We start from the raw sequence: 14,247 nt of genomic DNA on the forward strand, positions 1-14,247 counted from the left end.
ACCCACTCAGAAAATCTGGATTGAAAAGGGAAAACAAAGGTTAAACTCTGGAGGGGCCGAGGGTAGACCTGTATGAGAAACAAGAACAGTGTTGCGGAGAACAAGTGCTTTTTTTCCTGGTCCTGAAGCTTTGAATCCATACGGAAAGAAGTGATGATTAGATGGGCAAGGGGTGCGGGGGTGTTTTGAGGAGAGAAAGCGAAGTCTGGCTGAGAAGCTAAGGATGCAGGGCCACAGCCAGAGGCTTGGGAACCCTGCCAGGGGGAAGGCACAGGGAGCTCCTGGCTTTTGGCGAAAAGTGTTTTGAAACTATTTAGAACAGTATAGAGTAGGGGTCAGCAAACCTTTTCAGCAAAGAGCCATAGAGTAAATATTTTAAAGCTCTGCCGGCTGCGTGGTCTCTGCTTAGATAGTACATAAATGAATAGGCGCCCATTTTCCATGCCCGTTAGGCGCAAGTCTGCAGAGGAATGACCATTGGCTTTGGAATTAGCTGGACTGGGTTTCAACTGCAGTTCTGACCTCCACTGGCTGGGGAGAGGCAGGCTGTGTAGCCTGATGGTTAAGAACTTGGGCTCTGGAAGTGGAGGGTTCAGGTCCTACCTCCACCACCCATGAGCTGTGTCACCTTAGCTAAGGCCCTTCTCTTCTCTGAACTCCCCTGTCTCAGAGCTGTGGTGAGAATTATATGAGCCAAGCACCTTTACACACACACACACACACACACACACACACTCACACTCACACTCACACTCTTAGCACAGTGGTGCCTGGCATGTGGTAAGTGCACAGTAAATATTAAGTTAGCATTACTGGTCTCTGAGCAGGGGATTCCTCATCTATTACCATCCACTGAAAGGTTTTGCCCAAAATCTATTGTAGTGAGTCATATTATTTTCTCCCCAGTTGACAGAGCTGGCAGTCCACCCTCTGAGGACGTTTGCACGAGCCTCCTATGGTGAGCTCTAGTAGGGATTCTGTGCTGGGATTCCAAGCTCAGTCAACAGTCCCTATAACTAGGCTGTGAGGATTAGAGAATCTTGGCATCCTGATGAGATGGGACCACCGTAACCTGCCCTGATCTGAAAGCAGTCAAACGGTTCAGCCTTCCAGCGCCCAACCCTGAACTTGGAAGTGGGACAGAGAGGCCTGATCACGGACCCTTGCATCAAAGCCTCTGATGAGAGGCCTCCTCAGACCCTTGCCGCAAAGCCCCGTCCTTCACGCCCATAAATTCTTATGAAGCTCATTTATCTGCTTTCCCACCCCAAGGAGATGTTGAGCTGTAACAAGAAGGGAATGGTATGGGGCTGGGGAGATGGGAGGTGGGTGTTAGACAAACGAGAATTGTGCCCCGGAGACACCATGGCGAGAGACAGCAAACACATACACAAAGAATGTCATTGTTACATAACACAACAGAGATGTATAGGGGGGAGTGTTAAGTCCAGGGGAAAAGTTCATTTCTCTTCATCATTCTTGTAGTTTAGATGGTGAGAGAGTGCGTATCTCATGCTGGAATTGTCCCTTTGAGTCTCTGCTGGAAGAAGGTGGCCATGATTTCAGGCTCTCATTCCAACTTCATCTCTGGACCGCTGACTCTTTCTTCTTTGTTTTTTTCCTTCTGGGTGAGCTCAGAGGAGGACGTACAGAGATGGGCCTTGCTCTGAAATACCTTCTGCATAAAGGATTCCCTGGGGGCAGAACTGCCTCTGTGCCCCAGGTCCCCATCATTGTCACTGACGGGAGGTCCCAAGGGCATGTGGCCCTGCCAGCCAAGCAGCTAAAGCAAAGGGGCATCACCTGTGTTTTTTGTGGGGGTCTGCTTCCCAGTAAGAGATTTGGTCACACGGGGTCAGCCCTCTGGGTCAGCCTGGGGACGTCGCAGCCATGGGAAGAGAGGGGAGCTGGGAAAACCATCCTGATCCTTCCTGGATCCGTTTTTTTGTCACTTTGCTGTATTGTTGCTGGCACAAGGGGACCACCAAGTCTTTGGAAGTCTGAGAGTTTGCATCGTCTTTAATTTAGTCTGAACACTTGATTTCAAGTGTCAGAAACTTGACTCTAATTTATCTGGGCAGAAATGGAAGTTCATGGACTCATCCAACTGCACAGGGTGGGTCAGGAGCCAGATGCAGGAATAGGCCTTCCTAGAGGAGAGGGGGGCACAGTTCCTCAATGCTCTCAACCCTGAAAATGGAGGTGACCTCAGTGGGGCTGTTGTCATTTGTGGGTATCAAGTGAAATGACTCTTGGTCTGGGCACTGTGCCTATACATAGAAATCTCTTTATTAATTTTAGTATAGTTGTTCCTTGGTATCTGCAGGGGGTTGGTTCTAGGACCCCTGTGGATACCAAAACCCATGGATGCTTAAGTCCCTTAGTTGGCCACCCATATCCATGGATGTGGAACCCACAGATATAGAGGACCAACTGTACATTATTTATTCTCTCAATCAATAAATGTATGTTGTCTTCCTCGTGCCAGACACTATCCTAGGTTCTCAGGATGCACAGACAGCAATACAAAGTCCCTGCCCTGATGGAGCTTCTGTTCTAGGAAAGGAACTAGATTAAAAAAAAAAAAAAAAGTGAGTGAATAAATAAGTAACAGTTTCAGGTGGAAATAAAATTCAAAGGAGAAAAATAAAGTAGGGAAGAGGTTACAGAGTGATGGGAATAGAGAGGACAGCTGTTTTAGATAGGGGGGTCTGGCAAGGCTCCTTTGAAGAGTTGGTTTTTGAGCAGAAAGTTGAGTGAGAAACAAGCCTTCCAAATAACAGGGAAAAGAGCAGGCAAGGCAGGCAGATGGAAAGTGCAAAGGCCCTGAGGCAGTAGCCAGCTCGGTATGTGATAGAAACAGTGAGACAGCCAGGAGTGGCTGGAGCCCAGCAAGCAAGGGGTGAATTATAAGAAATAAGGTAGAAGAGGTGGGCAGGAGCTAGGTCTAGAGCTTTTGTGGGTTACTGCAGAGACTAAAGTTTGTAATGAGTAGTCTGGGAAGTCTTTGGGGTGGGGGGTTTGAGCAGGAAAATTACATGAATTGGCTTACATTTTTAGAAAATCACACTGACTGCAAGGTAGAGAGAATAGACTGGTGGGTGAGGCAGAGGGAGAAGCAATAATAGGGGCAGTGGGGAGTCTAGTTAGGAGGCCTTTGGAGCAGCTCACATGCAAGATTATGATGGTTTGCAGTAGGGAAGCAGCTGTGACCCCGCTGAGGAGTGGCTGGATTTAGGAGCTTTTGGAAGGCTGAGCAATGGAGTGACCGGTGTATTGGACGTGGGTGTGCGAGAGAAGAATCAAAGATTTTGGCCTGAGCTGCAGTGTGAATGGTGGTGCTATTTACTGAAAAGAGAAAGAGTGGGAAAGGAACAAAGGAAATTGAATTCTCTTTCAGACAAGTCAAGTTTGAGATGCGTATCAGCCATCTAAGTAGAGAAGCTGAGTAGAGAGTTGGATACGAGCGTCTGGAGCAGAGGAGAAAGGACAGGCATCGAGATTGAAACTGAGGATGGTATTTAAAGCCTAAATAAGATCACCAGGAGCTGAGTGCCGAGTGGACCAGCAAGTGCAGAAAGAGGAAGAAGATAGAAGGGGACTGAGGTTGTAGGTACCATGGGGCTGCCCCGATTGTGCTGTGTCCTGGTGACGATGATGACAGCTACCACCACCATTATTGTTGTCATTGCCAGTAAGTTGGTATTAGACACAAGCTGCCTTATGGCTGGCTCTTTCTGTGTCCTCAGATATAAGGAGTATAAACCCCTTGAGAGAGGAGAGTGGGCGTTACTTCATGGCTCCCTGCCCACCCTCATCCCCACATAGGGCCAAATAGAGTGCCTTGCACATAGTAGTTGCCCAAAGGTTTGTCACTGAGGATAGAATCTCCTATGGGTGGAAATACTGGCCCATTCTGGGGCTTTCTTCTCCAGCTGCTGGCTGGAGTAGCGCTTCTCAGACTATCTGTGGTGAAGGTCCAGTTTGGTTTTTTTTCTAATCCATCATGAACAGATACTTTTTTTTAAAAAAAATACAATAAAAATGAGTTGCTAGAAAGATGAAATAAAAACAAAATAGAAACTCAGATATTTATTATTTGACCCAACAGACATCAAATGACTGTCAAGTTGCTGTACGATTAGTTTCTAAATGCTTGGTGTCTATACTTATCGGATTCTGAATCAGGGTGAAACAGTTCGGGGCTCTTCACTGGCCCACAGACCATATTTTGAGCATCCCTAGTGTAGGGAAATCAAGAAGCCATTGCTCAGAAGAGGGGGCACGGCTCAGATATGAAGACCTGAGCTGCAGACACAGGAAGCCTCTGAGAAAGCCTGTTGGGCTTCCAGGGCTACCTGACCCCTCCCCACTCCTGGTAAGAGGCCAGCTCACTGTTGACCAGTGGTTCTCCAAGTGTGTTCCTTGGACCAGCAGTAACAGCATCACCTGGGAGCTTGCTAGAAATGCACACACTCAGGCCCCACTGCATTGAGTCCAAAACTCTGGGGCAAAAGGAGCCTCAATCTGTGGTTTTTCTGGCCCCTCAGTGATTCTGATGCCGCCAAAGTCTGAGAACCACTGCAGTGTGAGATTAAAGACTGTTGCCCGTTCAAACTCTTTCCCCCTTTTAGTGTACATTGAGCCCCTTCTCTGATGGTTTTCAACTCTGGCTGAGCATCTGAATTACCCAGGGAGCTTTTAAGAAGGTCTGTTTGGGGGCCGGGAGAGCTAAGGGTGCGGCCCGGCAGAGCTGCCCGCCCAATGCTAATGTGAGTCCGGAACTGAGGAGCCCCTCTGTGTGCCAGGCGCTGTCCCAGGTGCTGGGCAAAGTGTCTGGTCTCTGTGGCTTCAGAGGAGAATGGGGAGCTTTACATTAGGAGGTTTAGAGATACATGAAGGTTTTGCTGTATTGCCAAGCCGTGATCTGTTTTGATGAATTTTTGATAGGCAGGATTCTAAATGTGTCACTGACTGCCTTGTCTTCTTAAAAACAGGTTTCTCAACATCATTTAACCCTTTCTTCATGCCCTACGGTCATCATCCCCCACAGCATTTCTGTTCTGGACACTAACAGTGCCAGATTGTGGAGCTGTGCCAGCTCCTGCCTCTACACGGCCTCATGTTGCTGGCCTTTGAGTTCTTATTGCCACTATTTATAATTCAGGATTTTTTTTTCTTTTCTGTTACTAGCTGTCCCTGTTTGTTCTTCTCTTGCTGTCACCTAGAACCACTTTCCTTCATTTCCTTTCTAGTTAAATTTATTTTTCATTTTTGGCTGCATTGGGTCTTCGTTGCTGCGCATGGGCTTTCTCTAGTTGCGATGAGCAGGGGCTACTCTTCGTTGCGGTGCACGGGCTTCCCGTTGGGTGGCTTCTCGTTGCACGGGCTCTAGGCGTGCGGGCTTCAGTAGTTGTGGTACTCGGGCTCAGTAGTGTGGCGCACGGGCTTAGTTGCTCCGCGGCATGTGGGATCTTCCCGGACCAGGGCTCAAACCCGTGTCCCCTGCATTGGCAGGCAGATTCTTAACCACGGTGCCCCCAGGGAAGCCCTCTGGTTAAATTTTTCTCATCAGCTATAGGTTGCAAAACCAGACGACTAAATCTGTTAGGACCCTGTCTCAAATAAGAGCCGACGGTTTGAGTGTGAGGCTCTCCTCTGAGGAAGTTCGGGGACTGGAGCATGTGCACGTTATGACCCATGGCCGAGCACCCTCGAGGTCCTTCTGTGCTTCACTTCTAGACCTTACCTGCATCCTGGGTGGATGAGGTTGCAGCTCTGTGGCTCCTGCAGTAGTGGGTGGCGGGGCTGTCCACAGGGAGCCCAGCATCTAGGAGACAGGTGGATAGGAGGTGGGTGAGTGTGGGGCGATGAGCCATTGTAACTTCTTGGCCGGGGGCTCGGGGCACAGGTGGGAGGAGCTGCGCACGCTGGCCAGCGAGCCAAGGGAGCAGCACGTGCTGATGGCTGAGCAGGTGGAGGACGCCGCCCACGGCCTCTCCAGCACCCTCGGCGGCTCTGCCACGTGCACCATTGCCTCTCCGGGTGAGTAAGGCCTTTCCGTGTGGAAAGGAGTGGCCTCGCCTGTATGGAAGCGGGATGGGGGTGAGGAGGGTTCCCCAAGGCCGGAGGTCCCCCTGAGAGGGAGGGAAGAGGAATGGAGCCCAGCAGCCTCGGCCCTGGGGCCCTCTGCTCTGTTCTACCGCCCTGTGTCAGGCCCTGTGGGGTTCTAGGCTGGGAATTCCGAACTTGTTGCACGGGGTAGAGAGGCTCAGATCTGGTGGGGTCCCCTCCCCTGCTGTGAGCACAGGGAGCCCTCATCTGGGGGTGAGATCCCTGTATTCCCAGTCATCTTTGTCAGGCTCCATCCAGGAGATAGAGTGAAGTACGTTGTAAAAAAAAAAAAAAAAAAAAAAAAAATGGTACACGTGTGCACAGGATGGAAGAGCGGTGTGGGGCGGGGCTTGTGCAGAGGAGATGCTCGGAGACCGGCTGCCCCTCCCCCGTGTACTCTGCGGGGAAAGAGCCAGGGCTGAGGGTGGTGGGCCCACGGGCAGAGGAAGGAGGCGTAACCCTGTCTTCCCTGCCTCGGGTATGCACGGTGGACACAGACTGCAAGGTCCAGCCTCACCCCTGTGAGCACAAGACGCTAGAGATGGTCAGGCAGCTTGCCGGCCAGGCCCCGTGCCGGAGGGGATCTCGGGGGACCAAGGCCGTGCTGGCTGCTCTCTGTCCCTTTTCCAGGTTTGTCCACAAGGTGTGGGGTCAGAGCCTGTGGGCAGGGCCTGGGCGGGGACGGCCAAGTGCTCATGGGCTGCAGGGAGAACGGCTCTCCAGGGCCTTGGCTGTGGAGTGTGTGACAGGGATCGGAGGAGACCTGAGAGGGAGGCAGGGACAGAGCTCCGGGGACCCAGGTAGGGGCACAGCTACTCAGTGTCAGAGCCTTTTAGACACACCGCCCAGGAGCCCCGGGCCTGGGTCACAGCCATTCTGAAGGCTGGTAATTCAGCCAAAAGCTGGTCTGACAGGGCGGTGGTCTGGACTTGGGATAGTGGTCTGCTAATCTGGTCCCTCCGATCACCAGTTTCCACGTGTCTGGGGGCTGAGCAAGGCCAGAGGCTTACAGTGCTTCGATGGATTCCGGATGTGGAGGCCATGAAGAATGATGGATTCTTCAGGGCCGGAGCTCAGGCATTCAAGGGCACCCGCCGCCTGGCTCTCAGCCACTGCCCCGCAGACCCCCAGATCGTCCCCTTTATCCGGACCACCTTCAGTATGGCACCTGGTCAGGAGCTCATGACCTCGCCCTCTAGTCCTTTCTGGAGGGCCAGGGTAGCGTTTGAACCAGCTGCACCTTGGCCCCTTGGCCTGGCCTCAGCGATGAGATCAGAGCGCACACAGCAGTGAGATGGAGCGGCTGAGAAGCCGTGAGGGCCGTGTTGGGTCGATGCAGAGTCCGAACGCCATCTCGGCAGGGAAGGGCGGTGCCCCCCATGTGGATCAGAGGAAGTGGGGCCTCGTGCCATGTCAGAGGCCACTAGAGGCTCTCTTCCGAACCTGCACTTTCGAGTGAAAGGAGGTAGTTCTTCATTCCCTGGTGAACATGTTTAAGGACTCACTGTGAGCCAGGCAGGGTCCAGCGAGGAGGCAGGCACAGTCACGGCTCCAAGAAGCTCGTGGTCCAGAGAGAGCCTCCCAAGTGTTGGGATGGGGCCTGTCCTCGCCACACGTCATGGAGGAGGGGTTGCTTGAGCAGTCTCGAAAGATGTGGGAACTGGGTAGCAGTGGGCAGAGGCGTCCAGAGCCGGGAGCCCTGGGAGAGGCTGGTGGGTAGAGTACATTTCATGGCTATGTGCTCAGACTCTGGGGGCATCACCACTAGTGAGCTGGGAACCTCCCGCTGTCTGTTTCCACATTCAGCAAGGGGGTGATAACAGGACCTGCCCCCGGAGGATTGCCAGGGGCACGCAGCGAGGTAATTTGTAGAATGCACTGACGTTGCAGGCAGCGAGGTAATTCGTGGAATGCACTGACATTGCAGGCTCCTAGAATAATGCATATAGTAGGCTTTTCATCAATCCCCTCATTCAAGAAATACTCACCGGGGCTCTCCTAAGTTCCCAGCACTGGCCCAGGTCCTGGGGAATCAGCCTGAGCGTCTCGGAAACAAATCTGCTCTCATGAGCAAGAGGCAGCAGTGAACAAAGTGAATACCTAAATGAACTATTAGGCGGTGGTAAGTGCAATAGGGGAAAGGATGCGGGGTGGGACAGGGTGGGGTAAGTAGAGGGTAGGGGTGCAGCTTTAATTAGAGTGGGCAGGGACCAGACCTGAGGGAGGTGGGGGACTAGCTGAGCACAGGCCCAGGCGAAGCCCTATGGGTAGTGTCTGCTCAACAACGCTGGCTCCTGTAGGCCTGGGTAGGGAGGGCGGGGCCCGTGGAGCTTTCTGGGCTAGGACCTGTGGTTTGATGAGGAGTAGACGTGGAGGGGGAGAAGAGTTCTCTTTAATGAGCTGGCAGCTTGGCACAGTTTTGATTTCAGCGACCCCTTGAGTTCGTAGTTGACTTGGCTTTTATCCCAAGTGGATGTTTTGCCTCAGGAAAGCCCCCGCCCTAGAGGTGAGCCCAGTTAGCCTGCCCGCCAGGTGAGCAGCCCTGGGTGGGGTCTCCCCGGGAGAAGTGCTCTTTGGCAAGTTTTAGAGAGCTTTGTCGCGAAGGCCCCAGGAGAATCTCCTTAGATGAGGCCATCCGTGGAGCTGCTGCCAGCCAAGAGGAGGGCTTTCTGCCCGAGGGACGAGGACCCACTCCTCTGTGGTCGGCCCATCGCCCCGCAGACTCAGGAGAGCCAGGGGGCAAGGCCCAGAGGGCAGGATGCATGGGCTTTGGAGTGGGAGATGGAGTTCGGATCCCAGCTCTGCTGTGTTCTGGTAACCGTGTGACTTTGGGCAACTTAATTCAGCCCTGAACCCATTTCTCCATCTGGAAGAGGAGACTGCTGTCTCTTCAAGTAGCTGAGGCCTTGAAGTAACGATGGGGGATGGCGGGGGCATGGAAGCCAGCACAGGAATGGTGGCCCTTGTGTTGTCACAGAAGGTTGTCACTCACACCGACCTCAGAGGTCGTTGAGACCAGCCAGTGGTTTGCGAATCCTCCTGAGCTACGGAGCCTCGTATGGACACTTGTTATGCAGACCAGAAAAAGCACATTTGGGGTGGGGGCGTGGGGCTGGGGCACTGGGGGAGCCCTGGACAGTCCCCTTCCCTCTCCACTGAGGCTCTGAGGAACACAGTTGAAAACTACAGAGTTGCTATATAGAAGAGGGAACAGAAGACCAGAGAAGGAAAGTAACTTGCCTGGGGTCACATAACCAGAATCCAGTCTCCTAATCCCAGTATTTCCCACCCCCCACTCCTTGTGCCCCAGAAAGTAACTCGTGATAGACAGCTGTTGCCGTAGTTCAGAGTATTGAACACAGTTACCTCTAATTTCTGACATGATAGCCAGCTTCCGTTATCTTTTTTAATTGTCTGAGTAGTTTGAAACATTTCCTACTCTATGTGCAGACAAAAGTTGGGTAGAATCAGGAAAAAAAAAAGAACCAAGTCTGTCTTGACTTGCTTCTGCATTGGCACCTTGTGTCAGCTTTTAGTGTTTTAAACACCCTCTCCTGTCAAAACTTTGATCTCTACCATTTGTTTCCTTGGGTTGTAGCTGGAAGAGAGTGTTCTTAACCCACCCTGCCACCTGCTACAGGACCACCCGCCCAGGTACAGTCTGCCTCTTGGATTCTCCTCTTCTTTCTGGCCCTGGGACTAGGCTGGCTCCCAAAGTGGCATTTACACTCCTGGGGTAGCACGTGGGGTTGGACTGAGCTCCAGGGCACAGGGACAGGCATTTTCAGAGGCAGAGGAACATGCTCATGCCATACTCGTGCCTCCCTTGGTCAGTGGTATATTTTCACTGAGAAAGGGAGTGAAGGCTTTGGAATTACTTCCTTAACCAGGGCCCCTTGCGTTGACAAGAGGCAGAGCAGGGCGTGCACTGAGCCCCAGCTGTGCAGACAGCCTCACATCTAGCACCAGACTCAGGGCAAGATACCTGAGCCTCACTTTCCTCCTCTGTAAAATGGGGGTAATGTTTGCCCCATGTCTGGGCTCCCCATTTCCCTGCTCTGGATGATAGGGGGTACCATACAAGGGATCCTAGGGAAGACTCAGTAGGTGATGTCCACCAAAGCGCTTCATCAGCGACACAGTCGCAAGCAAACAGGAGGACTTTTCAATACCATTAAGATCATGCATCCTGGCTTCCCAACGGGCCCTCGCTGCTCCTCACCCTGGGGTCTAGTGCGTCTCACTGACCCAGGAGCACAGAAATCACACTGAAGTGTCTTGGCATCAGTGCTTGCGTAGATATGCTACTCCTGATGAGGTCGGGAGTCCGTCCCTCGGAAGCAGAGCCAGAGGCTTTGTGTGCAGGCAGGATGGTGCTTCCTGCCTGGGGTTAGGTGATCCTTCGGGCATCTTATTTTAAAGTTCCAACTTGGCTGGTCTCTGACACATGGGAGGAACTGAAAGTGGGGTTGTTTCTGCTCAGAAATTAAAGCTCAAGGACTTACGGTTTTGGAACCAGAGTGACCTGTGTTTGAGTCCCAGCTCTGCCACTTTCCAAGTAGCTGACCTTCAGCACGTGACTTCTGTTCGTCAAGTTTCAGCTTCCTCGTGTGTGACGTGGCGGTTCACAGTACCTGTTTCATCCAGTTGTATCAGTGAAGTGAGATCATACATGTGTAGCGCTTAGCACAATACCTGGCCCCATAATAGCTGCTCAGTTAAAGGCCACTGTTGGTGTTGTTAATGAGCCCTCAGTTGTTTGCATGAAACTCCAACTGACAGAACTGCTGGCCTAGGAGCCCAGAGTTACCCTCGATAATTCCTACCTTCCAGAAGTGTATACTTTAATTACAATCATGTCACCACCAAGTAGTAGATTAACATTTTTAAGGTATTGGGGGTTTGGACTCCTACATATAAATTTGGAGGTCGGGGAGGGGGGCGGAATTCAGTCCATAACACGTGTTCCCAGTGTCAGAGCCAGGAGCCAGATCCCATTGGCAGATCCCCAAGTGAGCCTGTAATTCGCACGGGGCCTTACTGAGCCCACCATTGAGTGTCTGGTACCACCTACACCCTAACCCCACCTTACGTACCTCATTTACTTTCCTTTTCCTCTTTGCTACAGGTGTTGAGACTAATTTCCTAGTGCATCTGGGGAAAGGAAGGGGCTGGGCCCTGGTGGGGCTGGGTAGCCAAACCCCTTCGCATCTCTGGGCTGATGTGCCAGGCTGTTAACAGGCATCTCTCTGAGAGGCCCCCGTGACTCGCAGCCCTGCCAGAATGGAGGCACGTGTGTTCCAGAAGGACCGGACACGTACCACTGCCTCTGCCCGCCAGCCTTTGGAGGGGAGGCTGACTGCGGTACGTGTGCACAGGACTTCCCAGACTCTGTTGGGGAGCAGTGGAGCCGGGGTTCCTGCTTCTCACCTGCCACCCTTTTAGCTACTAGGTAGGAACTGGCCCTGGAGTTAGGGCCACCTGCTTTTCAAGTACACCACTGATCTGATGTCTCAGATGATACACTGAGGGTTCCATGAAGAAGTAACTCAGGTGGTGGAGCTCCGGCTAGGACACGGCTCCTGGCTTCTTAGCTTTAGAATGGCTGCTGCTTGATCTGTGAGCATTGTGGAGCCCAGCTGCGGGCTGGAGCTGGCCGAACTGGGTCCTGGTTCTGGGCTGAGTCTCTTCTCCCCTCTTCCAAGAAGAGGAGTGAGAAGCTTCAACTCCTTTTGGATTTAAAACTGTGAAATGAAGATTATAATAACTGGCTTTACCCCCTACGGTTATGGGAGTTTGAAATAAGATTCTTAGCACAATGCTTGACACGTAGGACGGGACTTGTTAAATAGTCACTTTTTAAAAACTGTAGTGCTGGGTCAATTGGAGACTTAGATGGGAAAAAAATATATATGTTGACTCCCTACCTCACAAGCAACACAAAAAATCAAGTCCAGATGGATCATAGATTTAAATGTAAAAGGCAAAGTTGTGAAACTTCTGGAAGAAAACATAGGAGCATATCTTCATGATCTTGGGGTAGACAAAGATTTCTCCAACAGGACACAAGAAGCACTAACCATAATGGGAAAAAGTTATAGAAAAATTTCTTTTGAAAGAGTGGTGAGATGGAGACACTTGGTGGGAGCCAGGGAGCTCTGTGTCCGGCTGTGGCTAACCCTGTGACCTGCACTGGTCACTAGGCCCTGAAGCCTCTGTGTCAGTGTCTCATCTCCCTCCTGGGAGGGAGGCGGCTCCGGCCCCACGTGGCTCCTGGGGGTCCCGGGTGGGACAGTGGTCTGCGTGCTCCACAGCGCGACGGCCGCTGTGATCCTGGCAGCCCCGAAGCTGAGCCTGGAGTGCAGAGCCGACGTCGTCTTCCCGCTGGCCGGCTCGGCGGCTGCCACCGCGGAGGGCTTCCTGTGGACCAAGGCCTCCGTGAAGCGGTTCGTGCCGGGGGCGCTGAGCGAGGGCTCCCGGGCATGCTTGGGTGTGGCCGTGCCCGTGGGCGAGTACCGGGACGTGCGGACCTGGTCAGGAGCCTCGACGACCTGCCCTTCGCTGGCGGCGCCATCCTGACAGGCCACGCCCCGCAGCAGGCGGCGGAGCGCGGCTTCGGGAGAGCCGCCGGAACGGGCCTGGACCGGCCCCGCAGGGCCGTGGTCCTAATGACCGAGGCGCGCTCTCAGGACCAGGTGGCCGGCCCGGCGACTTTCGCTAGGGCCTGGGAGCTGCTCCTGCTGGGCGTGGGCAGCGAGGCCGTGCGGGCAGACCTGGAGGAGGTGACTGGTAGCCCGGCGCGCGTCATGATCGACGCCGGCCCGGAGGACCTGTGCCGCCAAATCCCGAAGCTGCGGGGAAAGCTGTGCAGCCAGCAGCGCCCAGGTAAGGACCAGTCCTGCACCGGCGCCAGCTGCGGGCCGGCCTCGCCCAACCCAGGGGCCGGCTGGCCAGTGGCAGGCCCTTCCTCCCTTTGGTAGCGACTTCACCAGGGCCTGTACTGGGGGCCGCAAGCACGGCCCGACTCTTCTGTATGCTAGCCTTGTGATGAGTAACTTCTCAGTTTACTGGTCAGTAAAATTGGACTAACGTAGTACCTAGTACCTCCAGAGGGGCTTTCGTGAGGATTAAGTAAGGCAAGCACCGTGCACACTAGTGCACAGTAAGCTCAGAGTGTACGCTCAGAACTGTAGGTATCGCTGTTTATTATTGTTATTTATTGTTGTTAATAAGGAGTTCTGAATCTTCAGTCCTCAGCTGAAATGTCGCTCCTCAGAGGAGCCCCAACCCCATCCTTACCCACCCGTGCCGCCCCCGCTGGTCCCTCATAGCACCCTGCTCCTTTCCTCCATGGCTGCTCACATAGTTTGTAATTCTTTGTTGGTTTCATGTTTGTCAGCCGATCAAGGACAGGCACTGGCAGTTTTGTCCACATGGTATAATTAGTGCCTTGTATACAGTGCACGGCACGTGGAGGGCACTCGGTAATGGCACAGATGAGGCCCCGGAGCTCAATGGCTTACGCACAGCGGACGTTTATTCCTCTCACATAACAGTTCAGAGGTGAGCGGCCAGGGCCCCAGGGTGGCTCGGCTCTCTTGTGGTTCCACCTCTAACTCCAGGTCACTGTTTCTCAGACAGCAGGAAGAGGGCAGAGGGGAAGTGGAAGGCAAGCAGCTTCCTTTTGAGGACGTAACTTGGAAATCACACAATTACTTGCAGTCACAACCCGCTATATAGAACTTGTCACGTGGCCACACCCGGCTGCCAGGGAGGCTAGGAATGTGGTCTAGCTGAGCATTCGCGTGTCCTGCTGCCATTCTAGGAGAGGGTGGAGGACGGATACTGCAGTGCACAGACAGCAGACCGGCTGACCTGGGCTCCGCTCACCCCGGAGCAGTCCTCACTTTGCTGCCCGCTGAGGTCCACTCTGCTTGTTCTGCAGGCTGCCAGGCCCAGTCACTGGACCTGGTCTTCATGTTGGATGCCTCGGCCTCTGTGGGGCCCGAGGACTTCGCCCAGATGCAGAGCTTCGTGAGAAGCAGTGTCCTCCGGTTTGACGTGAACCCTGACGTGACACAGATTGGCCTGGTGGTGTATGGCGGCCAGGTCCAGACAGCCTTTGGGCTGGAC

The 14,247-nt window shown here is 53.3% G+C and overlaps 1 protein-coding gene across 1 annotated transcript in view; it reads left to right on the forward strand.

Moving 5' to 3' along the window:
* Positions 1-14,247, forward strand: part of VWA2 (von Willebrand factor A domain containing 2) — a 43,660-nt gene that overhangs the window by 27,822 nt on the left and 1,591 nt on the right. The window contains 9 exon segments of the mRNA XM_027113086.1: positions 1,639-1,824; positions 2,489-2,500; positions 5,912-6,045; positions 6,612-6,744; positions 9,713-9,768; positions 11,371-11,478; positions 12,455-12,637; positions 12,640-12,999; positions 14,060-14,246. Coding sequence (XP_026968887.1) covers positions 1,639-1,824; positions 2,489-2,500; positions 5,912-6,045; positions 6,612-6,744; positions 9,713-9,768; positions 11,371-11,478; positions 12,455-12,637; positions 12,640-12,999; positions 14,060-14,246 — 1,359 coding nt within the window.

Source organism: Aethalodelphis obliquidens, unplaced genomic scaffold (genome assembly GCF_003676395.1).
Source record: "Aethalodelphis obliquidens isolate GAN/ISIS:26980383/991018 unplaced genomic scaffold, ASM367639v1 scaffold11, whole genome shotgun sequence".
Classification (NCBI taxonomy): domain Eukaryota; kingdom Metazoa; phylum Chordata; class Mammalia; order Artiodactyla; family Delphinidae; genus Aethalodelphis; species Aethalodelphis obliquidens.